This window comes from Vanacampus margaritifer, chromosome 15 (assembly GCF_051991255.1).
Source record: "Vanacampus margaritifer isolate UIUO_Vmar chromosome 15, RoL_Vmar_1.0, whole genome shotgun sequence".
Taxonomy (NCBI): Eukaryota; Metazoa; Chordata; class Actinopteri; order Syngnathiformes; family Syngnathidae; genus Vanacampus; species Vanacampus margaritifer.
Window position 1 is genome coordinate 9,610,682 of NC_135446.1, and position 23,370 is coordinate 9,634,051.

The window sequence follows — 23,370 nt, forward strand, 5'->3', positions numbered from 1 at the left end:
AATAAGGTAGGTGACTATATCACGATTATAAATAAAGTTGCAGAATATAGCAATAATAGTATTGAAATCCCGTGACACAAAAACACACACATTGAAGTTGTAGTGTTTATTGGGGTCCAGTCTTTTGAGGTGCGGGGGTAGAAGACTGCAAAATAAAATTTCAGAGACGGCAAAACAAAAGCTTGTATAGGAGCCAAACAATCTTCACTTTGTGACTCTAGACACGCGCGCGCACACACTCACATACACATTGATAAGCAGCACCCAAGAGAATCTCCCATTTGAAAAGACGCAATGATAATAATTATAATAATAATCAAATGAATAATAATGTGAGTGAGGATGAGGTTAGAAAGCACACAGAGGGGGGAAAAAAAGTTACACTAAAGGTGTGGTCATCATTTCCCATCATGCTCAGCAGGGACACGGCACTTGTAGATCCCGCCACTGACTAACATGACAATGGGGTGAAAAAGCAGAACACCTCAAAAGAAAAAAACTGAATAAAGAAGAAAAAAAAAAACCTACGACTGCACCTTCGGCACTTTTAGCTCCCAAATAAAAAAAACCTTCCAAACCATGATTCCATGAGCTTTGCAGCCTCTTCTTCTAAAAATCAACAACATTCACTTTCGCAATCCAGTTATCGTCCTGACTTTCTCAATGTCCCGCAGCAGTCCATCTCAACGTACACAAAAACAGCATCAGCATCTTTGGTTTGACTGGTTAGCAGGCGGCTAACCTGCTAACTTTGGAAGCCATTCTGTACATAATATCGTTTGTCTTCCTAATTGTACATAATGTTGTCGGTTTGTTCAAGCGCTTTCCCGATGCTACGTTAAGCCCCATCCCTGTAGCCTTAGCATGATAAGACTACTAGCGTCTTGGGCTAAAAAAAACAAAAAAACAAGCTAACAGCAGTAAGCCGCAGGAGCTAATGTGATAACATAACCACCATCAAGTCAATAAAACAGCTTACACGCACATGATCTGTATCCATGGCAACAGTGTACACTCACACACACCAGTAATCCCCCGTATTCTCGCGGCTCACCTTTTCACTTTTTTTTTTTTTTAGGAACATCGATCTCTTCCAATATTTGTGGTAACAATCTCCTATTTGCAGCTTTCAGACTTTTGTGTTCTTTCTGGAACACTAATATGGCACCAAAGCCCTGGATAATAATAATTGACAGCTGCTTACACAGGAAGTGTGTTGCTTGATAACGCATTAAGTAGAAATTATGATGAAGTGACATCGAAACTGTCAAGATTTTCATGTGTCGAGAAGTAACAAAACTTTAGCACAGGTTGTTTGCGGCAACTCCGGGGACTTAAACGTTTTAAAGAAAATACAAGTAATCTGTCGCACCCAATAGTTTAGCTGTGACTAATGTAAATAATTTAGTGCAACCTGAAATGTTTAACTTAATGTCAACTCATTTCCTAAGGTGAAGCAAACCGGTCATTTCAAGTGGTCCAAAATAAAAATAATGACGTTGGCTTTATTATTTATTGCAAATAATCCTTTAAGTTGAACCAGTTTTTACTTCATGTAAACAATTTGTAAATGTTGGAACAAACTCATATTCACACCGAAGAAATTCCAAGTCTTCATTGAACCTAATGCACGTTTTTGGAAAGTGGGACGAAAACCGCAGCACCAGGAGAAAATCCAGGCAAACCCTCGTTCTCTGAACTGCGAGGTAGCTGTCCTAACTAGTCACCACTTGAAACAATTGCTTTGCTTATTACTCTAAATTAGTTTACTCGAATGAAAAGATTACGTTGCACTAAATCAATTATTTACACAAGTCAAAGCTAAAATATTAAATGTATGTTAATCCAATGTTGTTTTTAATTTTGTGTGTGTGCATTTTTGCTCTTCTGAAATCAATTAATCTGTATGTATGTATTTATTTTTATAGCACAACGTGTTTTTGGATCCTAGTTTGCGGTTTAAACTATGAAACTAGTCCGTTCTAAACTTTTTCAGGGGGGCGTGTCAATGGCTTGCAGTTTTACATGATTCGTAACAGGGCCGCTGGTCCCCACAGCCTGTGAATTGCGAAGGTTTACTGTATACAGCATGTAGGAGTAGCAAATCCAGGGTCAAAGTTCAGAGGTCAGAGGGGGCTTGCTGGTTGTTGAGGTCCGGCTCGCTGAATTGTCGCCTCATGCGCGGCGGAGGGGTAGTGAATCCCCACCCGGTCAGGGGCGGACCCAGGAGGATTTGAGCGGGAGGGGGCGGGGCGCCGTGGTAGTTTGGGAATGGTGCATTGTGGGCATTGTAGTACGGATGATGAAGATGCTGATGATGATGAAGATGAGGAGGAGGAGGGGCAGGATGGTGGTTGTAATGGAAGCCCGCGTCACCTCCCCCCCGCTGTCCGCCTGGCCCGGGCGACGGCCCCCTCCTCTGTCTTGGTCTTCCTTGGTGAGCCCCGCCCCTTTGGTGGTGATCATTGCCGCTGTAGTTACCATTACCGGGGGCTGAGCCGTCGAATGAGTTTCGGCGGTAGCGCTGCTGCCGCTGGTTGTCGTGGTTCCACTGTTGCCAGGCACGTTGCGGGCTGGGGCTGCGAATGCGCGGAGGCGGGGCCTGGAAAGTGGGGCCCGGGGTCCCCTCTTCCCCTCCTCCTTCAGCTCCTCCCCTCTCCTCGCCAGGGAGTTCCCCCTCCCCTAGACCCAGCGCCTGCAGGGCGGCGCTGGCCGGTCCCCAGGAGTAGCGGTGCGCCGGGTTGCTCTTGAAAGGGAACTTGAGCTTGCAATCTTGAGGTGGGATGAAGCGGCCCGTCCCAGGGAGGTGCACGGTTTGACCTGCGAGGGGCAATTAATGAGTTAGGCCACAAACAAAAAAGGTTTTCCAATTGTTTGCAAGCAATTGGTGCCCACAATATGATTATCATGTCACGCGCATGCGATTCAGCAGCATGGACGCCATATTGGATGTGGCAGATCTACCTCATAATAGTGCAGGTTGACCAATTAAATTTCCAATATTTCATCTGTGTCTATCATAAATGTATATGTCACGTGTGAACTTTGTGGATAAGGAGCACCAATTACGTTGGACCAATTCTGATCAGTCGTTTCGGTAGTCAATGATTGACATCGATTTAATGACGAGCAATCAGTGAAGAGAGAATAGCAGAAAAGATTCCCCTCTAAAAGCTTAAACCTTCTGTTACCCACTCTCTGCTTTATTATAGGAGAACCTACAAATGGACAAATGTTAGCAAAGCAACTGAGTATAGGGATACCCCGACAACATTTTTTGTAACGTAAGCAGCACATCAACGAGTTCTCACCGGGTTCGCCTTGGTTGAGACCTCGCAGCTTCTTGCTGATGTTCTGCTGCTGCAGGTTGACGATCCTCTGCTGTTCCTGCTTTAACCAGCGGAGGCGCCCTCTCCTGAATGCCGGGTCCTCCTCCATGAGACGCTGCACTCTGCCTTCCCTCTCTGGAGCCTGGCCCACTTCTTCGGTGTTCACCTGCTCGCTCTGCCAGAGGCGAAGATGTTCAGCGTTGAGTGGAGACGGTTAGCACCATCGTAAGACGGCGTTGCCGCCGGCGTGTTACCTGGTCATGAGCGGCGCCCTCCACCTTGACAGGGATGACGCTCTCCATCTTAATCATTCGATCACGCAGCGATTTGATCTCCTCGTCCTTCATGTTGTTCTGCAGCTTCACTTCCTGTAAGCGCCATCATGTGACATCATGCCGTGAGTTTATATGACCAAAAACATCCAATATAACTATATGAGTTTTTAGTTTGTCACTGTATCAAGTTCAGGCAGTTGTACGGGGCAAATCTGCCACATCCAATGTGGCGGACATGCTGACATATACCAGCTTCTCATCTCACCTCCAAGATATCCGTCAGCTTGTCGATGTGAGCCTTCAGGTTGTAGGCCGCTCCCCCTTCGCCGGCCTCTCCTCCCCCTCCCTCCTCCGAAGGGGGGCTCCTCTCCTCCCCGATGCCCACCGTGTCACACACGTCCTGCGCCACCGCCTTCCAGTTGTCCTTCTCGTTGGCGTCCTTCTTGGCGTACATGCGGCACAGCTCCTTCATCTTGACAATGGCCAGCGCCTCAATCTCCTGGCGGGAGTGGCGGAAGTCTCCCAGCGCCACCTGAGGAGAAGCCACGGCGCTCTGTAACTTTCACTAACAACCAGGCTCAACTTCGCGCCTCCCCAACATACAAAGCTTGTCTTGCAGTCAAGATGGACATACTTCTCTGACACCAATTCTACTTTCCTATTAGCAATATGTGTTTGTGTCTGAGTGCTTGAATATGTGCGCTAGCGCGAGTGAGTGAGAACAACCTCGTAGCAGATCTCTTTGACAGCCTGCAAGCGAAGATCCTCCATTGTGACGCGCTTTGGGTCTTTGCTGATCCTCCTCCTCTGAGGAATCTGATAGACTCTTTGTGGCTCCCTCCTCTTGCCACTGCTCGGAAGACCGCAACGCTTCACGATGGACTGCACCTGACACACACACACGCACACAGTCAGCAAAAGAGGTGACAGATAGACAGGTGACACAAATGTCTGGTACTGTACCTTGTTGGCAGGTAGTTTCTCTCTGAGGGAGGAGATAAGTCTCCAGCTTTCCTCGCAGGAGCGTTTGTCGGAATCATCTCCACTGTCGCTATCCGCATACTTATACACACACACAGGCACAGAGGGTCAGAGGTCAAGTGTGTGGTGTGGTGGTGATGATGATGACAATAAAGAAAAAGTGGCGCGCACCAGCCGCTGTTGCTCCAGTAGCAGGTCAGCCTCCTCCTTTTCTTTGCGGTACTGCGTCTCCATGTCCTGAAGCCTGCAACGTGTCAATAATTACCTCCGTCAGCTGTCAATCAAAGCCACGATCGCAGCATGGGGTCAGAAGGTCAAAGGCAGGCGTACCTCTTCTCCATGTCCAGTTTGATGTCAATGCCTTGTTTCTCCAGGAGCTCCCTCTGAGCGTACGTCCAGTCCTCCGGCTCCCCCTGCTGCTCAGCCGTGACGCTGCGCTCCCGCTCCAGCCGCGCCTGCTCTGGGTGGTTGAAACGGAACACGTGGTTCTTGCCCATCACGATGCGGTTCCCTGGGCGAGAAAAGACGTCAGCGGGCCGCGCCGTTCTCATCGTTCCGATGTGTGGCGATCTTACCTTGCTTGAGGACAACAGCCTCTGAGATCTCCTTCCCGTTGACGTAAGTCTCTGCCCCCACAAGTGGCTCCAGAGTGACCACCACTGCAAAAAGAGACACCGCGAGGCTTGCAACATTCCAGCAATTTTCAAACTTGGAAACTTTTCATGGGAATAAATTGACAACATTTAAGATTGGCCCTTAATAGGGAAATGAAATGGAAAAGAAATGGAAAATTGCCATTTTGGAATACAGTAAACACCCGCCGTTTGCCGGACATACGGATCGAGCCCTGCCCGAAGGTCACTGCCACAAGATGGCGCCAAAGCATCATTTTTATATTTGACATGGTTTTGGCTTGAGCACATATAATAAACTCGGTCAGTTTTTTAACAAATAACAAAGGGTAGGTTCCAAAAACAATCAACAAATAAGCAAATTTGCTTACAGGTTCACTGTACTTCCAAAATTCTCCAACTTATTCATTAACCAGAAACTTTCTGTAGATGACTGGAAATTTGGCACCCCTTTGGAACTCCTAGACACAACTACACGCCACAAAGTCAACTAGATACAATACCTGACACACGTCCTGGCAGCTTTTAGACACAAATAGACACACAAGAGAGAGAAAGTCACACAAACACGCAAACACCCACACACACTGTTTTGCTTAGGCTTACCTTCTCCTTGCTGGTTGGTCTCACTCACAAACACACAGTGGATCTCCTTGATGAAGTGGCCAGACAGCTTGATGTCCACGTCTTGCTGTCCCACTCTGACATGCACACATAAATACACTTTAAAATGTCTCCTCTTCTTTTAGGTGCACACGACCACGAGGAGAAGAAGTTCCAACCTGGTGAAACCTTCCTTGATGTAGTACAGGAGGCACTCGGACATGAGAGGGTCCTCGTTCAGGTTGACCAGGTGAGGAGTCTAAACACAGACACGCACACTGTGAACCTTTCAAAATGAAAGCCCGGGTTATGTGCCGTCTAATGATGGGTAAAGGATTAAAAAGGCGAAAAAGATCAAGGTTGTTTCCCCAACCTTTTTTTAATATCAATATTTGGACCAATTGAAGAGAGATTTTGAAGTATTATTATTTTTTTTTTTTTATCAGAGACAAATGACGTGACAGACAAGGTGTAAATTGTCGACGTAAGACTAAAAACAGCAAAATCCCCATTGAAGTAAAATCAGATCATTTCCTATAATGAACTTGATGATCTCTCACTGCGCACCCACATGGTTGTGAATCTAGTGTAGTCAGTGTACATGTGCGGGATAGTCACTCACTCCTTTAGGAGAGAAGACGCCAAGAGTCCCTCCATCTTCTTTAATGGACACGCCCATCTCGGCCAAGAGCGACTCCCTGCGATGCACGCACACGATTACGAAGTGAAGAAAAAGTTGGGAGTCGTTCCAACGAGCTCGACTCACCTCTCCAAACGAATGGATTCCGTCTTCCTTAACTTTTCCTCCCAAGTCTCGTTAAGCTCTGCCATGATCTTCTCGGTCTCCTGAAACACGCACACACACACGCACACACACACACACACACAGGTAGATGAGAGAATGTTTGTATGTTTCTGCTGTGACAGCATCATCATCTTCATCATACCAGCAGTCTCTCAGCTGCTTCCTCTTTACTGATGGTCTCCGTGGCAACCTCGACCTCCCCAGCAGGATCATGATTGACATCCGCTGACTCAAAAACACCTGAAGGGGCGGAGTCTTTAGGATCGGCCGTCCCATTGGTTGTGATAGTCAGTGGTGAGGACACGCCCCCAGAGGAGGAGCCACTGTTGTTGGCTAGAGAGTTGGGGGAGGGAGTTCACATTACTTTTTTGGAATGTCAAGGCTGACGGGCATGCACACATCTGTAAATACCGGTCTGTAAACATAGAGCGCACACGCACGCACGCACACACACACATACAGAACATGGTTGAAACTTGCAGCCTGGGGCCAGATCCGGTTTGCCACAACATTTTTTTTGTGGCCTACGAAAGCAAATAGTGTTTCTAGGTTTTTTGCAAACTGGCAGAAAATGTACCAAAATTGCAATTCCTCACTTTTGCAGCTATTTCAAGCACTTTGCCATAAAATTCTGTCACATGAATTGAAAAAAATAGCTGTATACTTAAAATATTTGGTTGTCACCGTTTTCCATGACTCTTATCTGTTGTTTTTGAATACTCAAATTGTACCTTCTCATACGAGTGCCCCACCTTAATTTTTTACTTTGTTTCTTGTTTTATTTGAAAATGGATATGATATACACCAGGAGTAAATTGAAGACAGAATGAATCAAGGGTGTTCAAAGTCCAGCCATTTGTGGCCTACTGCATATTCTCATTTGAACCACCACAAATCTCAGAAAGTTACAAGAAAAAAAAAAAGTTTGTTGAAAATAAATTAATAAAAATTTTAAAAAATTACAAGACGGCACATAGATTGCTATTTTTTTTTATCATTATTATTATAATAAAATGTAATTGTTGCACTTTTTTTAATTGTCGCAGAAATAATGCTATAACATACCATACATTCTATTTAGTATTTTTAAAATGTAGACTGTGACAAAATATTGACTGTTTACTTTTAAAAATAAAAAATCTAAAATATATAATACATTTTGAATGTTAACGATACCAGTAAAACTCATAACTTTATTATGCCTTGCCACTAATAATAATAAAAAAATCCCCCCCTCCTCCATTCAAGACATTTGTTGAACATACGTTAACCTCCAATATTGGCTTGCTTATTAGCAATTTCCTAAACATTTCCACTTCCATTTTTTCCTGTCTGTGGCCCTACTTTGGACATCCCCCAATTGAACACCTGTCACGGTACCACCGTACAGCATATACAGAATAATAACAATAGAATCCCCGGGCAATTGTGTACATGTCATAACATGACGAGGTGATTATACAGTCATAACGACCCTATATGGGAAACTAACTACGATGTGGCACACAAGGAAGTAAGATTTTGACGCCGTCAACATTGAACAATATGACACGCGCACAGAGCGTGATGTGGAGACATTGAAGCAGTGTAGCTGAGCCGTGTGGAATGCGATGATTACGGACGATGGAATGCGGCGAGCACAGATGATGGAATGCGGCATACCCTGGTTGAGGATGAGCTCGTGCAGGCCCTGCGCGAAGAGGAGGCTCCGGAGTCGCTCCACTTCCCCTTTCAGCTCTCGGATCAGTTTGGCGTTGGGGTCTTCGTTGATGATGGCGTTACAGCGGATCTGCTTGGCCCGGTCGGCGTACCTGCAGCGGCGGTGGGCGGTCAGGTCAAAGCGGATGAAATCCAAGGAAGGAAGCGCGAGGGGCTCTCACCTCAAAGTGCTGAGCGTTTCTTCGTAATTGATGTCGGCAGGGCTTAGAGCGGCGATCATGGCCGTGCGAGAGTTTCCACCTGAAAGCATAAGAAAATACATGACTTTTTATTATTAAATTTTAGACTCCGTTAAAAAAAGAAATATTGCCCAAATGTGTTTTGATGATTTGATGATTATTTGACTATAAATAAATATGATCTGAGCCTAAAATTGTAATGTCAAAAATAGGACATGTTGATGTTTGGATTGAAAAACAAATGACAAAAATAATCAACGCTTTTCCCACTTGTGCTGGGGTTGCTCACCCAGATTCTCCTTGAGGAGCCACGTCAGCACCGAGTCTCTGTAGGGAATAAAATCGCTCTTCTTCTTCTTGCTGCTCTGCTGCACCACCACCAGTGACGGCAAGATGAACATGATGAAAATGAAGGGGATGAACTAAAACAAGTTGAGCATTCGTACCATGTCGGCCAGAGCAGAGATGACTTTTCCCAATGTGGTGAGAGACTTATTGATGTTGGCTCCTTCCTTGAGTCGGGTGCCCTTGGCCCCTGAGGAGTCGGCGCGTTCACTCCCCGCCAAGTCCACTAGACTGATCTTGCTGACCTGAGAAGACGCACGCGCTCATGTCAAGTGTGCGCGTGGCGGCGCATCAAGTCGTACGACGCGTCCTCACCTTTTCTGTGTCCAGCTGGGTCATGAGATCTCGGCGCCGCTGGCTGAAGACGATGGTGAAGACGGCGTGCGAGCGCGACGACGTCTCGTTCATATTGGTGGCCGCCACTGTCCTGTCGGTCCCGTCGGATACAAACACTCAATCACAAGGTCCGCAAAGAGTGTACGTACACAAATCCCGGCTTGACCAAGTTGGCCCACTGTTCGCCATATTGAAATTGTCACAGCTGCCAATGGACTGAACTTAACATTAACACACTCAATATGGTGGTGACATTTGAGTACGATTCCAATGCGGGATCCACCAACGCACGACTAACCGGGCTTTGTTCCCGGCATCCATCAGGTCCCGAATGTCAGGGAATCCCGTCACAGCCAGTTTGGACAAATCCTCCACGTACGGTCCCAGGATGGGGTGCTCCCTCACCCGCAAGGTCCCCTGAGACTTTGGGTTCAACAGGTCCCGGACACGCTCGCAGTAGATCTCCATGTAGGACACCTGCGGCGGGATTACTGTCAGCCAATCGTGTGCTTCCGACAGAAACGTACAGGAAGATGGGAAGGGGGTTACCTCCACCGAGTAGGTCAGATCGGGATCCGCGTTGGCCCCGGTCCGCTGGAATAAGTCCTCACACAGCTGAAAACACATGCACACACATCAACAATTCTGGCAAAAGGACTTACTTACACTCATGCTGCACTTTGTAACACGTTGCCCAAGAATATATTTACAATAGCTTTTTTATTTAACCATTTATATATTTTTGACACACATACATTCGAACGTATTTGCAAGTATGCTTGAGCGTATTTGCAGGCTAAAATGCTACAATCTTATAATTTTTCCCCCATAATGCCACAGGGTATTGACTTTCGTGTGCGCATACCAGTCAGACTGAGTCATTATGGAGAAAAAAAAAGAATAAAAATCATGCACCGCAGGCATACTAAATCATAAAAACTACCAATAAAAAGTGTTTATTCACTTAATTTTAATATGATAAAAAAACAAAACATTTTTCTTACTTGTGCATGAGCAAGTCAATACATTATGGCATTATGGGAAAAAATGCTACGTTTTAGCATTTAGACCACAAGTACTGTACATTTTGGACATACTTGCAAATACATTTAAATTAAACGTATTTGCAAATAGGTTCGAATGTGTTTTCCAGTCAAAAATGTTTACTCCACTTGGCAGTTCCACACTTTGGTACAAAAGTTAACAGTAAAAATCTAGTTTTACTCTCAAATTATATACGATACCCATTTAGATAATTTGGCAGAAATTGTCTGTATGGGGAGGTCACGTGTTGACCTACCTGCGGAATGATGCCTTCCTGCCCCGTCTCCTGCTTGCCCATCATGGTGTAGCTCTTCCCTGCCCCGGTCTGGCCGTACGCAAAAATGCAAACGTTGTAACCTGTGCCAAACAAAATGATGAGTTCTCGCTTTTTGCTGTGACGTCGGCGTCGTCATGGCCAACGGGTCACCTTCAAAGGCGTGCAGCAGCATCTCCTCGCCGATGTCCTGGTACACCTGACGTTGGCTCGCAAAGGTCGGCTCGTCAGCCTGAGCAAACATGCGCACAGTTGATATGGTGTGTGCGTGTGTGTGTCTGCATGTGTGTGACATTACCGTGGTGTGCGACCAGTAGGAGTGGTCAAAAGTGAAGTTCTTGGCCGCATCTTTGGGCTGTTTAGGGTTGACGATGCCTGAGATGGCAGCACAAAAGTGAGTGTGTGTGTGGGTGTGTGTTTGTATGTTTGTGTGTTTGTGTGTGTGTGTGTGTCTTACAAGTGGTGTTGCCCTGCATCTGGATGACACACTTGGCATTGCGTCCCGTCTCCCTGGCGTTGAACGGGCGGACGCGCACCACCACCTTGACCGAAGCACCCGCCATCTCAGCCAACCTTTGGACAGTCAATCAAAGAGCCAAAGGTTAAAAATCGTCCAGGAAATGGAATTCTTTGAGCGCAGCTTCTTCCTCTCTCCCCATCGCCGCCTCGCTGATTGCTACCTGGTCGACGTGGCGCTTCCCACGCCCTGGCCTCAGGCTCCCGCAGTCACTTGGTGACAATCTTGCACGTGCGTTTGTATGTGTATTGATCAGTGAGGTACAAGTCATGAAGATCAGCCCGGTCACAACAACATGCAGCTAAAAATATACTCACGCACGCACACATGTGCACACACACATTGCTGGGATGCCAACGGAGCGCCACTTTAGCCACACACGCTAACTTTAGCAACAACTCGAGAGCATTGGCCACCCGCCGGGATGAATCGGCTTCAGTGTTGTGGGAAGAATATTTGCTACGCTTTTGTCCTGTCACAGCGTCCAGCGGTTGCCACGGCAACGCAATCCGAGTACACAAGCTGTGGGTTAAAATCATTGATCTTCTCCATTGATGGGCTCATACCACATCTCGGGTTCATCAAGATACCCATCAGTCCACACAGGAAGGCCAAAAGGCCAAATTCCAACCTGGAACCTTAGAACCGCCATGCTGATTGATTAGAAACTACAGAGGAACACAATGTGTTCGCATTTTAGAAATATTCCCACCCTGCCCCCAGCTGGGAGATGCTGACTTTGGGTGAGAGGCGGCGTAAACTCTGGACTGGTCGGTCGCAGGGCACATATAAACAAACAAGCGTTGACACTCGCTGATGGACAATTTCAGGACTTCTCATGTTTTGGGAATGTAAGAGAAAGCTGGTAACTCCACGCACGACAGCCCAAATGGAGGTTCGAACTCACAACCTCTGAAATACAAGCTATCGTGTTAATAACACGCTTATATAACAGACTCACCGTCTGTGACGTCATCAACTCTCAATTCTACCTGACTCGTTGTGTGCGTGTGTGTGCGACTGTGCGTGTGAGGGGAAATGTCGCGAATCTCGCGATCGCCTCACGCGACCACCATGTCCGGAAGCCGCCGCGCGCTGCTTCCGCTCCCGGCCTGTCGGTACCGGGACACAACGTCATAAAGTTGGCGACGGGCGCTCCCGTCACGCTCGGACACGCGGGCCGAAAGAAAAAGTGATACGGAGGACTTACGGCGTGACGGGGCTGACGTCACCGTCCGCTGGAAAAGTTGCTGGCCGGCCGAGCGCTAGACTCGGAGGGCTGGAGACCCGGCGGCGGCGACGACTCTGGGCGCCGGCGACCCTCGGCGCTCCGCCGCTGTTCCGCGCGTCGTCGCCGCGGTAAACAGCGGCCAAGGTGGACTTTGGAGAGGGGAAAATGGAGTTGGAACAACAGGAAGGAGACGGGGGAGGGGGGGAGCCTGGCCGGTGGCGTGGCCGCGCGGCGGGTGCGTGCCTGAGCTGGCGGGCGCGTTCACGACGCACTGCCTCGAGACCCGCGTAGGCCCGCCCCATCTCCAGGAGGAGTCGAGTTACTGCCAGAACCGGAATGGTTGGCTTTTATTCTGAAACGCTGCATCACTTTTGCATAGACTTTAATGGGTACCATCCTGCGAGAGGCAGCTTCGCACTTTCCTTGGTAAATTGAGCAACTTTTCAAACTACCCCTGCAAATTCACTCCCACAAAAAAGGCCCTTCAACAAATGTATCTGTTTTTAAGTTGTTTAGTATTTTGTTTGGAAACTTTTAGCACCTTTGGACTTGGCTTAATAAAGATGGGAAAATATGAAGTTATTTCTCACTTCTTGTTACACTGGTATGACATGTTACACCGAGAACGTCACCATTAGTAAAGAAAATGAAGGCTTTCGGATGGGAACCGTTTCATTTCCAAGAGGATAGTTGATGCTCAATGAGGACAAAAACTACCAGTGCTTCCAACTGATACTGACAAGTGTTTTGTTTTTTATTAGTAAGACAGAGCCAATAAAGAAGCGGCTTCGGAGCCTGGACATGTTCAGAAGGCATTTTGAAAGGCTCTCAGATCCATACAGTACAGGGAGGGCTGTCAATCTAATACAAGAAAAACAAGGGGGAGGGCACAAATCAAGTGCAACTTCATTTCCATGAGCTGAGTGAAACGTTATTTCATGGTGACAGACAGAAAAGAGGGCACAAATCAAGTGCAACTTCATTTCCATGAGCTGAGTGAAACGTTATTTCATGGTGACAGACAGAAAATAGGGCACAGCAGTCCATAGAATGGATACAAGCCATATGTTTTAATCTTGTGATTCTCAGTCTTGTTTATTTAAAAACCCTGAAAAAATTTATCCAAGGGTGAGATGTGTCTTGCAAGCAAAAAAAAAACAAAAAAAAGTTGTATCCTTTTAAAAAAGCCGCGTCCAAAAGCGTATTTGATTGGCGAATTATGAAAATGTGACATAAAATTGTTGACTTCATTTCATCATCAGCAAGGGAAGAAAAAAAAAAAGTTTAGAAAGGTGTCGGTGATGATCCATTTCCTTGTTTTGCTGGGGTCGGAGCAGGGGCTCAAATATAGAACTAAAATTGTGGTGGGGCTAAAAACCTGGCACCCAAAGTGTTCATCCTAACCCTCCCCTTTGACGAGGGGGCGCCGGCGGGTCATCTTTTGACCGAATCTCTCCATTCGGCCAATCACCAGAGCCGATGCTGGTGGAGGTTTCGACTGAGGACGGAGCGGACATCGGCGGTAAACCTAAAACAAACAACATTGTTGGTATGATGATAACTTGAGGATATGACTTTTTAGTCATTTAAAAAACACACACACAAACCTTAACGCATCCAGCATAGGCAGCAAGTTAAGAAGTGCTGTGTCACTGGGGTCACTGAACCAGGACTTGATGGGTATTGCATTGTCTGGAGAACAGAGCGATTGGCTTACTTTTACACTTCGATTTCACACCGGACGACCGGGATGGTTTCGTTACCTGGATGGCTTCGATAAGCACCAGGCGAATTGTCGAGGATGACAATACTGGATAGGTCGTCGTGTACTACCGACAGGTCTTTGATATAACTACCTAGATCCAATGTACAATGCTGACAGAAAAGACGAGAGAAATCACATGCTTTGTTTTTATTCAGCACAATGTGAAATGACTGATTTTGACTAACCCAACCTTGCGTTCACACGAGCCTGTTTTATTGGCCTTTGCGTCCTACCTGTCGGTAGTATCTGCGTCTGAGGATGTTCCTATTGTTGTCCAACTTGTCGGCCACTGCCGAGCCGTAGATCTCCATGCTGGCTGTGAACACCACCAGCTCGTACCACTGGCTCACCTGCACGCAACACGTTACATTATGTCCACAGCGACACACATGCACAACTCGAGCTACGACACGTACCACTTCTAAAAAGAAGTCCACATGCGGCCTTTTATGTACGAAGAATCGCACCGGGTGCTTGTCGATAACGACCTGCGTGGAAAGGCCAAAACCAAAGTCAGACGCGCCGAGGCAAAAACATGCCCGATCGTAATGCGACGCTCTTACTTTGAGGATGAAGTCGGGTGGCGTTCCCGGCCTCACCGTGGGTCCCAGGACCCCGTCGTGGTGAGAGTGGATCAGGGTCTCATCTAGGTCCAGCACCAGAATCTTCCTCTTGACTCCATCTGGAGGGGGGAAACAAGAAGCCGCCGTTACGCTTTCGGACGCGTGCTAGCTGGCCTGTTAGCGGAGCGTGTACTCACTCAGTCTGTTTCTGGAGATTGGCGACAGAGGCAACGTGTCGTATCGCACAGTCTGATATTGGATGATCTGCAAAGCAAAAAATAAACAGTCACCATCGTCGGCACAATATGGAAATCACAGAAAAGACGTGGCTCTTCTAAAACTGTGAAGCCGTTTGTTGCTATTCAAACATGCAATAGAGTTAAGTTATAATCACATGCAAAATAAGTGCTTATTTTGGGAGAGTGCGGTCTAGGACTTTTTACATAACAGCTTCAGGCAAATAACGTCATAGGCGAGAAATCGGCCGTAGCCGTCATCTCAACGTCCGAGTATTAGCAAAATTGTTAGTATATACAGTACACTCAGGCTAGGAGACAGCCTGCATGCATAAGATACTGAAGAGGCCAAACGTCTTGAAAACAACTCAAAGAGTCCAGTTGGAATTAAATGACAGTAATGACAGGCATGTCTCTGTCGTGTCGTTCAGGTGAGCCTCACCAGCGTGCAAGGTTTACCGTTCGCAGGTGCTTCCTGAGGATGTACATAAAGAAGCCCCATATTCTGGACGTGACACCGAGGAAAGTGCGGATGCCGAGTAAACACTGGCGGGTCTTCAGCATGTTGACGGGCCACGACAAGTCAGCAGTCGGCGGAAGAACTGCGGGAGACAGTCACAGTCGGCATTAGCCGCCGATCGAGCGATTTGCCGGCAAAGGAGTGGGTACCTCGATCTGCACGCTTGTGGCACGATGAGCATTAAATGGAAGAGATTGGCATAGTAGGTGAACGCGATCGAACTCAGAAGGGCTGCTGCTGTTTTGGACCTCGTTGAGCTAAGCGGCGTTAGCTCCCGCTAGCTCGCTCGACAGGGTGACCACCTTGAACCCGGCTCCAAAATAAGCCGATCGGTCGCCGGGTGCCTCGTATTCCAAAGCTAGCTCGGTTTGGCTTCGCTGTGCGCGGCGTCCGAAATTGTTCTTTATGAAAAAAAACTCCCACAGAGTTCAACTTGTGGGGGTAAAATCAGTTTGTAGTCCACTGGAAATCCGGAATGAAACTGCGAGCCGCCATTGGCGACGTGACGTCACTTCCGGAAGGGACTCTCTCTCTCTCTCTTTCTCTCTCTCTGGGTCGCGCGCAGCACGTCCACGTGGAAGAAAAATAAACAGACGTGGACAGCGATGCGTCCACTTCATTCAATCGTTCCATCGTTTCAGTCAATATTTAACTCAGCCAAGTTATTTCACATTGGGAAAGCCCCACAAAAACGAAATAATGTATTGAAATAGTACATCAGTTTACTCACCAACTTCAATTTGGCCCTGTTTAGTTTCTCGTCAGAGGCCTGGCTGCTGTAGTGAAGACCAGATTTATTGTACTGTAGTAATATATGATTTTCCTACCTTCAAACCTTGTCATAATAGATTCAAGATAAATTATCTCTACATAAATACTTAATTTACTCAAAAAAGTACTGTAATCTCTGACACAAAAGCTGTAACTCTTTTGTATTAATGGCAACAGATTCATTGGACCTCCTGTCATTTAGTGGAAGAGCATCACTGACCTACTTACTTCATCAGAGTGGGCCAAAAAATAGGTTTACACTTTATAAAACTTAATATTTACAGGTAATGGCAAATCATTAGAGTGTAGAAAAAATAAGTTTCTTCTAAACGGTTTTGCACAAGTACTGAAGGAAGGCAGGAAGCAAAGAAACACTGCAAAGGTAAAAAGGTTAGAGTGAGGAAGGTCAGGGAGTAAAAGATGCCAGGATAAAATCTGTGAATGTGTCAAAATACATTCAGCCCACCATGTACATATACGGAACATAGATCCTAGCCTTTGTTGAATTCAAGATACAGGTAGAGAGACCACCACTAGACACTTCTTTATTTTCAGTTTCTTGTTTATTTATTGTTACATATTGAACAATGAATAAAGACATTGAAAACAAATAGTTTGCGCTATTAAAGGAAACAAGATGATCACACATCAAGATCGTCGTCAGGATCCTCCTGGTCATAGTCGTCGTTCGCGTCGGGTTCGTACACGATTCTCCCTGAACCGGTGTGGAGAAGTGCTGCTTTCCTATGACACAAAAACAAAAGCGTCAACGCAGAGCAAACGCAAATATGACAAAAGACTCGAGAGTGTCTTTTACTTCTCTTTACTGAAGACAAAGGGCAGCGCTAGCTTCTCCTTGGCCTCACGCTGGCTGTCAGACAAGTGGAGGTTGAATGTCAAATTTGCTGTTGGGTCTGCCTGCAAGAACCCCAATTAAGATTTCATTAGTATTTCTAAATCATTTAAATTCATTTTTCCATGTTATGCTAAAAACATGGCTAATTGCAAAAGTAAAACTTTGAGGAATGACATTTTATAGTTTGAACCTTAAAATACCCTAAATACTCACTGCAACCACTTTGAAACATATATTTTTTGAACACATTGTAAATATATTTCAACAGTTTATTTTAATGTTTAATGTTTAATGGGGGGGGGGGAAGGTGCAATATGAAGACTTTTTTTTGTGCATTTACCAAAAAGTACAACGTTGGATATGAATTATGAACAATTTGTAATAAGTTCAACGATACCCTCTGTTCTTGCGGCTCAGCCCGGCTCGGCTTGCTCTGTCCAACCACCGTCAGGTCATCTTTGATGGAGAACGCTTCATCCTGCGCATCAACAAATACTTTGTTCTTTCCTTCTTTTTTTCAGTCTTAACCACATATTTAATACTTACATCTTGCAAAACTTTGCCTGACTTTAAGCGCTTGGTTATCTTTGCTTGTTCTCCTCTCAGTCCCTCCGCCACGGTGACGAGCGACGTGGCCAAGTGGCAAAGGCTGCCCACCGAACCTCGCGGGTGCATGTCGGAATGGAGGAGACCGATGACGTTTCCCACAGATCCCCCTGATGTATAAAAAGTTCACAGTTATTACAGCCATTTTCCACCTCTTGCGCTGAAGTCACACAAATTTGAACTGAGACGTCAGAGCATCTCGCAAAAACAATTTGTGATTTATTCGGGAAACAAACCAATTACAGATCACCATTTTTAAGCAGTTGGAGAGTCCTGCAAACTGAAGTTGGGCTGACGTGTCTCAGGATCCACGAGAGCGAGTCGATGGCTAAAATGGCCGGCTTGACTTGGGAGAACTGCTTGAGGAGCAGCGTGACTCTCTCCACGCAGAACTGGTCCACCGTGAAGGCGGCGCGGCCGGTCCAGCCCAGGGGGTCATTGTAAGCGTTGTGAAAATGGAGCCTGAAACAACAGTCATAAAAATCCACTTTGAACCTTGATGATATGATGATTCCAACTGAACCTTTGGGTTGTTTAAATAAATACCTTTCAATGGGTGATCCTTTCAGGCCATCCTTTAGCTCATCCTCACTGACTTCAAAGCTGAGGACATGGACTGTTTCAGTCCTAAAATTCACAGCATTAATTCATGCCTCAGCAGTCAGTAAGATGTCTACAGCGTGTTGACAACCTGTTCAATGCAGCCTTGATGAAGCTCCATAGAAGACGTCGACCCGAACAACTACAGGAATCTTTGATTAAGTACAGGTTTCGTTAGTTTTATTAAATGTCACTCTAAGGGAAGTTAAGTCCCAGGTACCTTGTATGATGAGAAAGCCTCCTGGATCCATTCCTTGTAGCAAATCATGCAACATGGTGCTACAAATGCTAAAGCTAATTAGCATACGCCTACGACAGTGGTATATTCTCGACACCAAAGAGCTCAAAGTGGCAGCATGACCTACGCAACAATATTTGTGTGCGGCCCTTCAGTATATCAGCTCACCAATGTATATACATAGCCGTGTTTGTTCAAAAATATGTCGTGACGTAGCCTGGTGAGTTCGCATCAGCGATGGGAACTCTCCCTCTCAGTGTCCCACGGGAAATGTAGTTTAACTACGTGGATTTTTGGTCGGTTCGCCACCCAGTCGAACATCATTACCCATAATCCTCTGGGGGCGAACCATTCAGTCGATGGACTCTACAAGCTTCTACCGCGCGTAGACCTGTGGGCAATCCTCCCTGGCTGTCGTGTTGCCCAACTACGAAAGATCAAATATACACACAATTTTTCTATATCGGACAAGTTCCCAGAGCGGGTTAACTGCCACCGGCTTGAACTGAACGATGTTTTACAGCCGAGCTATACGGTGGCGGCACGGATTTTAAATGCAGCGAAATGGTACGAGTGACAGAAAAAGTGCTTTTTCTCGCTCGTGTCGATAGCGTGGCGACACCTGGACCAAGCAGTGCACAGTGAAGAATGATCATTTTCAACTTTTAGTTGTTGAAGAATTTTGTATTTTTTCTTGCATCGGTGTTCCAGCAGTTTTCTGACAGTTTGGGCGAAGTCACGCCGGGAGAAGTGAGCGCGACGGCCGCCCCGCTCCGGCTAGCTCGCTCGCTGCTGGATCCGTTTCTCGGACCATAAGGCCTGCTCGTCGAGGGGACAATGCTTGACATAATGTCCGATCACCAAGGTATGTTTTGTGGCATTGATGAGGGTTCGACAAAGCAAGCAGCTTTGCTTTGCTTTGCGTGGGCTTTCGCACGTTTGCTGAGGGGAAATTAAGCTTTTGAAAGCCCGGCGGTTTGCGTCGCCGTTACGTTCTCTTGCGTATGTCACAATTCTCCATTTTCGCGACAACTAACGCAAAGTTTGCGAGCAAATAATACAATTAAGTGCCCTCATATTAGATATCGATCCTATCATTTTTTATGGTGGTGGTTGCTTTTTGTATTTTAACGCGGCGTTGGGTTTGTCTTGGGAACCCCGCCGAGCTAGCCTACGATGCTCAACGCGCATATGGGATTAAAATTGTGCGTCATGTGTGTCCGAGTTGACACTGTTTCCCTCCTAAAACAAAGCAAATCTAAGTCTAATAATAACTCCTAAAATCAAGTTGACGAGCGACATTGAGACGCCTTTCACGAGCTCCGGCGTGATTAGCACGTTAGCTGCTAACGGCTAAGTCAACTTTACCATCCTTTGACGTTTTGCCACCGGCCGTTTTAATGACTTTAATCGGGATCGAATGAACATGGAATGGGAACGATATATGTGTCCACTCGCAGTGGCGGGAATGTGGGTTAATGTCCACCGCTTAATTATAAGACAATTCAAACGGTGCAAGTTGCCCGGCCAACCAACCAGGGTCCGTTTCTGCATTATACGTACACTTCAGATGTTCACGTTGTGGTTCACTACCGCGCAATCAACGCATTTGTTCGTCGCCGCCGTTATGTTGATTGGGAAGCAAGTTGTTAACGACTCATTCGTTATTTTTTGTTGGGGTGCATGTATCACTTATTAATCCCCCATTAAGCTATTGAGCCGTTTAGCGGCTAATGCTAGCGTTAGTTAGCTTGGCTCACGTTCTAAATCTGCGGCCCTGGGGAGGGGATGCATTTCGACAAATAAATGCAACCTCAGGAATTGGGCTCATTATTTATAATAACAAACAGTAAAAGTGGCCGCCAGCTTTGTGGAATTTTCAAAATATATGGAATGAACACTCCAAAAGCGTCTTAAGAAAAAAACAACAACTCCAAAACAAATAAACTCAGGAACACAACGAAAAGTTTCCCAACCACAAAAGCCAAATTTCCACAGAACCAATCATCAGATTTCCAAAATGCTTGTTGCGCTCAGGTTGAAGTCCTCATTCCATTAACTGGACTCAGCATTTTGTTTGACTGTCATGCGAAGTCTTGTCATGTTACTACTTCATGTCTTTCTCTGTCTACAGATTCACGTTTGACGTGCAAAACTGAACCTTTGGTAAGTACCCCAACTGGACTGAAAACACATTTGTTGTCAAAAACAACTTTGGACTAATTGTTTATTGTGTGTAGCCCCCAGAGAGGAAGAGACGGACTGTGGAGGACTTCAACAAGTTCTGCAGCTTTGTCCTGGCTTATGCTGGTTACATCCCCAGTCCCAAAGAGGTCCGCTTCGATTTTCACATACCTTCAATATTCATGAATAATAGCAGCTCACTTTTCAGTGGCGCATCTCAATGATTGCTGGCAGGCGAAGAAGCTCCTTGAGAAAGATGGCTGCAAAATGTTCCAAGATAGCTTTGGTCTTTTTTTTATAGTTTGAAAGTGTTTATGCTACTGGTATTCGTTGCTATCCAAGTACCAGCTGTCAAGTGTTTCCCAACCTTACACACACACACACATAGCTTAATGCATGGAGTTGTTCTGCCTGTCACTATATGTTGCTGATGTAGATCATAAAGGTTATTTTATTATTTGAGTTAAGATAAGTGATACCGTGACAGTCGTTCAGTAACCAGAAGGTCGGCTGTTCGATCCCCGCTCTCCCCAAGTCATGTGTTGTCGTGTCCTTGGGCAAGGCACTTCACACACATTGCCTCCAGTGCTAATCTCACTGGTGTATGGAAGGTGCGAATGTTTGGTGGTGGTGGTGGTCGGAGGGGCCGTAGACGCACACTGGCAACTTCGCCCCAGGGTAGCTGTGGCTACTTAAGAAGCTTACCGCCACCACAGTGTGGATGTGTAAGCGCATGAATAATGTATTTGTTCTATTGTAAAGCGTTTTTGAGTATCTGATTAGATAGAAAAGTGCTATATAAATCTGATTTATTATTATTATTATTATTATTATTATTATTATTGATGCCAATATTCAAGCTTTAAAATCAAGTAAGTCAAATTACAAAACATTTGAGGTAGCCCAGTAAACACATTTCGGGTGCATCTTCAGTTGATCGTTTACCAACAAAATGCATCATTCCTCCTTTGTAGGAAAGCTCGTGGTCCCCGACGTCGTCCAGCTCCGCCCACAGTTCGTCGGCGGATGGCGGCGGCGCGAGCAGCACGTGGGCGGACGGCAGCCCGGACATCCACACCATCCACACGTTTGTCCAAAAAGCGCGCGCCAACCAGGGCAAAAGCATGCACCCGGATAGCGCTTTGCTGGACAAGATGCGCCTGAAGGACTCGCTGTACGAGAGCCAGGCGGCCGGCGCCAAGGCCGAGCGCAAAAAGGACAAAAAGCTCAAGAGGCTGTCGCTGGCGGCGGCCGACAGCGGCAGCAGCGAGGGCGAGAAACGGCCGCGCATCAAGCGCAGCAAGAACTCCAAGCAGCCTAAAGCCAAGAAGCTCAAGAGCTCGCCGCCGCCACTGCCCCCGCAGCCGCACAGCGACTCCGAGGAGTGGCGGCCCCTGCGCGAGGGTCCCGCGCCGCACGCCACCCATGACAAAACGCCGCCCAACGAGGCCGCCGGGGACGCCGAGATGAGTTCCAGCGAGGGCGAGACCTGGATCGCCGACGAAGACATCATGGTGGAGTCAGGTGGGTCGAAAGTGGGGCTGTGCTTCTACCCCAGAATGTTTTTTTCTCTTTCTCCTGTGCTAGTAAAAGTCACGGTTTGAATGTGACCCCCCTCTCACGTGCGTTTAAGGTGACGATTCGTGGGACCTGATCACGTGCTACTGCGGCAAGCCGTTCGCCGGGCGGCCGATGATCGAGTGCAACCAGTGCGCCATCTGGGTGCACTTGTCCTGCGTCAAGATCAAGAAGTCCAACGTCCCCGACATCTTCTACTGCCACAAGTGCATGCACTCCAGGCGCTCGGGGCACAAAAAAGACACTTAAAAGAGCGTAAAAGGAAGTTTTCGTTGCCCCCCAAACAAATGCCGACAGCCGACCATTTAACCACAGTCGGATTATTTCTTTTGACAATCAGCGTTATTTAATCCCTCTCGTTTTGTGTTTGAGGCACAATTGAATTTTAAGAATTCGTTTTCGTTTTTCTTACCACCCTCCTAAAAATTGTGAAATTTGATTTTTTTTTTTGTTTCTTTGTTTTGATTGAATGACTTCAAGCAACATTTTGTTTTTTGGAGGGGGTGGTAGTGGTCAGTGTGAAGGACACTGATGCCATATGTCACTTTAAAGTACACAACAGAGAATCTGCCTAATAATTAGCTAAAAATATATATATTTTAGTTTTAACACCAGATAAAAGTCCCCTTTTTCGTAACCCCCACATTATAAGTAATATTTGTTTTTCCACAATTGGCTTCTTTTTTTTCCACCACCAGAATAAATCGTGGCAAAAATCCTTTTTGTGATTAGCACCCAAGACAATTGAAGACTTGCACTTTTTGGAATGGGGGTCGGGGAAATACATTCACGACAAAGCGCTTAGGAATGGCCTTTTTGTTTTTCCATTTTCAATTGCAAAAGAACCCGCAGGCTCCTCATCTCATAAATGGTTGTATGACTTTGCTCATGTTGCTCATGTTTATTGTTAGGTTTGTTTGAGCCTCGTTTTCCTCCTGTTGGGGAATGTGTTGGATGTTTTAGGCAATTTTTGCTTATGTTCGCGAATGGGGGGCTGTACATATTCTCTTTGACAAATGTACATATGTGAAAGCCAATGCAAAAATCTATATTTTCTGCAGTTCAATATTGTTTTCTTTAATCGTAGTTTAAGAAAATAAAAATCTTTGGAAACATAACACTGAAGCGTCGTGGACAGTATTTCAAAAAAGGAGGGGGGGGGGTGAACACTTGCAATGCTCTC

General features: G+C 46.3%; 4 protein-coding genes across 6 annotated transcripts; 1 reads left to right on the forward strand and 3 right to left on the reverse strand.

The window, feature by feature from the left end:
• Positions 1-91: 91 nt before the first annotated feature.
• LOC144034913 (kinesin-like protein KIF1C) lies at positions 92-12,566 on the reverse strand. Of its 2 annotated transcripts, none has more exons than XM_077544091.1 (26): positions 12,250-12,566; positions 10,980-11,095; positions 10,821-10,897; positions 10,676-10,754; positions 10,505-10,605; positions 9,754-9,819; positions 9,503-9,681; positions 9,184-9,295; positions 8,970-9,113; positions 8,813-8,888; positions 8,506-8,584; positions 8,288-8,436; positions 6,768-6,958; positions 6,587-6,666; positions 6,443-6,518; positions 6,000-6,079; positions 5,824-5,918; positions 5,161-5,244; positions 4,916-5,096; positions 4,757-4,829; positions 4,568-4,666; positions 4,331-4,492; positions 3,870-4,136; positions 3,584-3,697; positions 3,312-3,504; positions 92-2,820 (listed from the first exon to the last, which is right to left on the reverse strand). In XM_077544091.1, exons 2-26 carry the CDS (start codon positions 11,083-11,085, stop codon positions 2,120-2,122), a joined length of 3,564 nt encoding a protein of 1,187 aa, XP_077400217.1. In that variant the 5' UTR covers positions 11,086-11,095; positions 12,250-12,566; the 3' UTR covers positions 92-2,119. The 2 variants fall into 2 exon arrangements, with proteins under 2 accessions (XP_077400217.1, XP_077400216.1); XM_077544090.1 differs by having other exon boundaries at positions 8,813-8,891.
• Positions 12,567-13,000: 434 nt separating this feature from the next.
• Positions 13,001-15,878, reverse strand: LOC144035687 (CTD nuclear envelope phosphatase 1A). Its single transcript, XM_077545608.1, has 9 exons — positions 15,504-15,878; positions 15,294-15,436; positions 14,796-14,862; positions 14,599-14,717; positions 14,452-14,523; positions 14,269-14,385; positions 14,034-14,145; positions 13,878-13,962; positions 13,001-13,798 (listed from the first exon to the last, which is right to left on the reverse strand). The coding sequence occupies exons 2-9, from the start codon at positions 15,396-15,398 to the stop codon at positions 13,738-13,740; spliced, it is 738 nt and encodes a 245-aa protein (XP_077401734.1). The 5' UTR covers positions 15,399-15,436; positions 15,504-15,878; the 3' UTR covers positions 13,001-13,737.
• A 788-nt stretch (positions 15,879-16,666) lies between these two features.
• On the reverse strand, positions 16,667-18,798 carry elp5 (elongator acetyltransferase complex subunit 5). Its single transcript, XM_077544979.1, has 8 exons — positions 18,408-18,798; positions 18,279-18,339; positions 18,134-18,214; positions 17,838-18,049; positions 17,528-17,697; positions 17,379-17,459; positions 16,943-17,043; positions 16,667-16,869 (listed from the first exon to the last, which is right to left on the reverse strand). The coding sequence occupies exons 1-8, from the start codon at positions 18,490-18,492 to the stop codon at positions 16,767-16,769; spliced, it is 894 nt and encodes a 297-aa protein (XP_077401105.1). The 5' UTR covers positions 18,493-18,798; the 3' UTR covers positions 16,667-16,766.
• Positions 18,799-18,817: 19 nt separating this feature from the next.
• Positions 18,818-23,305, forward strand: phf23b (PHD finger protein 23b). 2 transcript variants are annotated; one of them, XM_077544978.1, is made up of 6 exons: positions 18,818-18,992; positions 19,137-19,290; positions 20,560-20,591; positions 20,666-20,758; positions 21,584-22,133; positions 22,243-23,305. In XM_077544978.1, exons 2-6 carry the CDS (start codon positions 19,263-19,265, stop codon positions 22,434-22,436), a joined length of 897 nt encoding a protein of 298 aa, XP_077401104.1. In that variant the 5' UTR covers positions 18,818-18,992; positions 19,137-19,262; the 3' UTR covers positions 22,437-23,305. The 2 variants fall into 2 exon arrangements, with proteins under 2 accessions (XP_077401104.1, XP_077401103.1); XM_077544977.1 differs by having other exon boundaries at positions 19,140-19,290.
• The last annotated feature ends 65 nt before the right edge of the window (positions 23,306-23,370 follow it).

Bases quoted from the DNA above. Each gene is read 5' to 3' on its own strand.
- elp5 (XM_077544979.1), bottom strand. From the start codon at position 18,492: ATGCTAATTAGCTTTAGCATTTGTAGCACCATGTTGCATGATTTGCTA. The intron at 18,340-18,407 runs GTACCTGGGACT...ACTTAATCAAAG, and splicing joins AGGCTTTCTCATCATACAAG to ATTCCTGTAGTTGTTCGGGT. The intron at 16,870-16,942 runs GTAAAAGACACT...TTTGTGTCATAG, and splicing joins TTTGTCTTCAGTAAAGAGAA to GAAAGCAGCACTTCTCCACA.
- phf23b (XM_077544978.1), top strand. From the start codon at position 19,263: ATGCTTGACATAATGTCCGATCACCAAG. The intron at 19,291-20,559 runs GTATGTTTTGTG...CTCTGTCTACAG, and splicing joins CATAATGTCCGATCACCAAG to ATTCACGTTTGACGTGCAAA. The intron at 20,592-20,665 runs GTAAGTACCCCA...TATTGTGTGTAG, and splicing joins CGTGCAAAACTGAACCTTTG to CCCCCAGAGAGGAAGAGACG.
- LOC144035687 (XM_077545608.1), bottom strand. From the start codon at position 15,398: ATGCTGAAGACCCGCCAGTGTTTACTCGGCATCCGCACTTTCCTCGGT. The intron at 14,718-14,795 runs GTGAGTACACGC...TCCCCCCTCCAG, and splicing joins AATCTCCAGAAACAGACTGA to ATGGAGTCAAGAGGAAGATT. The intron at 13,799-13,877 runs GTTTGTGTGTGT...TGTTTGTTTTAG, and splicing joins CCTATGCTGGATGCGTTAAG to GTTTACCGCCGATGTCCGCT.
- LOC144034913 (XM_077544090.1), bottom strand. From the start codon at position 11,085: ATGGCGGGTGCTTCGGTCAAGGTGGTGGTGCGCGTCCGCCCGTTCAAC. The intron at 9,296-9,502 runs GTTAGTCGTGCG...CGGGACCGACAG, and splicing joins GATGCCGGGAACAAAGCCCG to GACAGTGGCGGCCACCAATA. The intron at 5,097-5,160 runs GTAAGATCGCCA...TTTCTCGCCCAG, and splicing joins GGCTGTTGTCCTCAAGCAAG to GGAACCGCATCGTGATGGGC.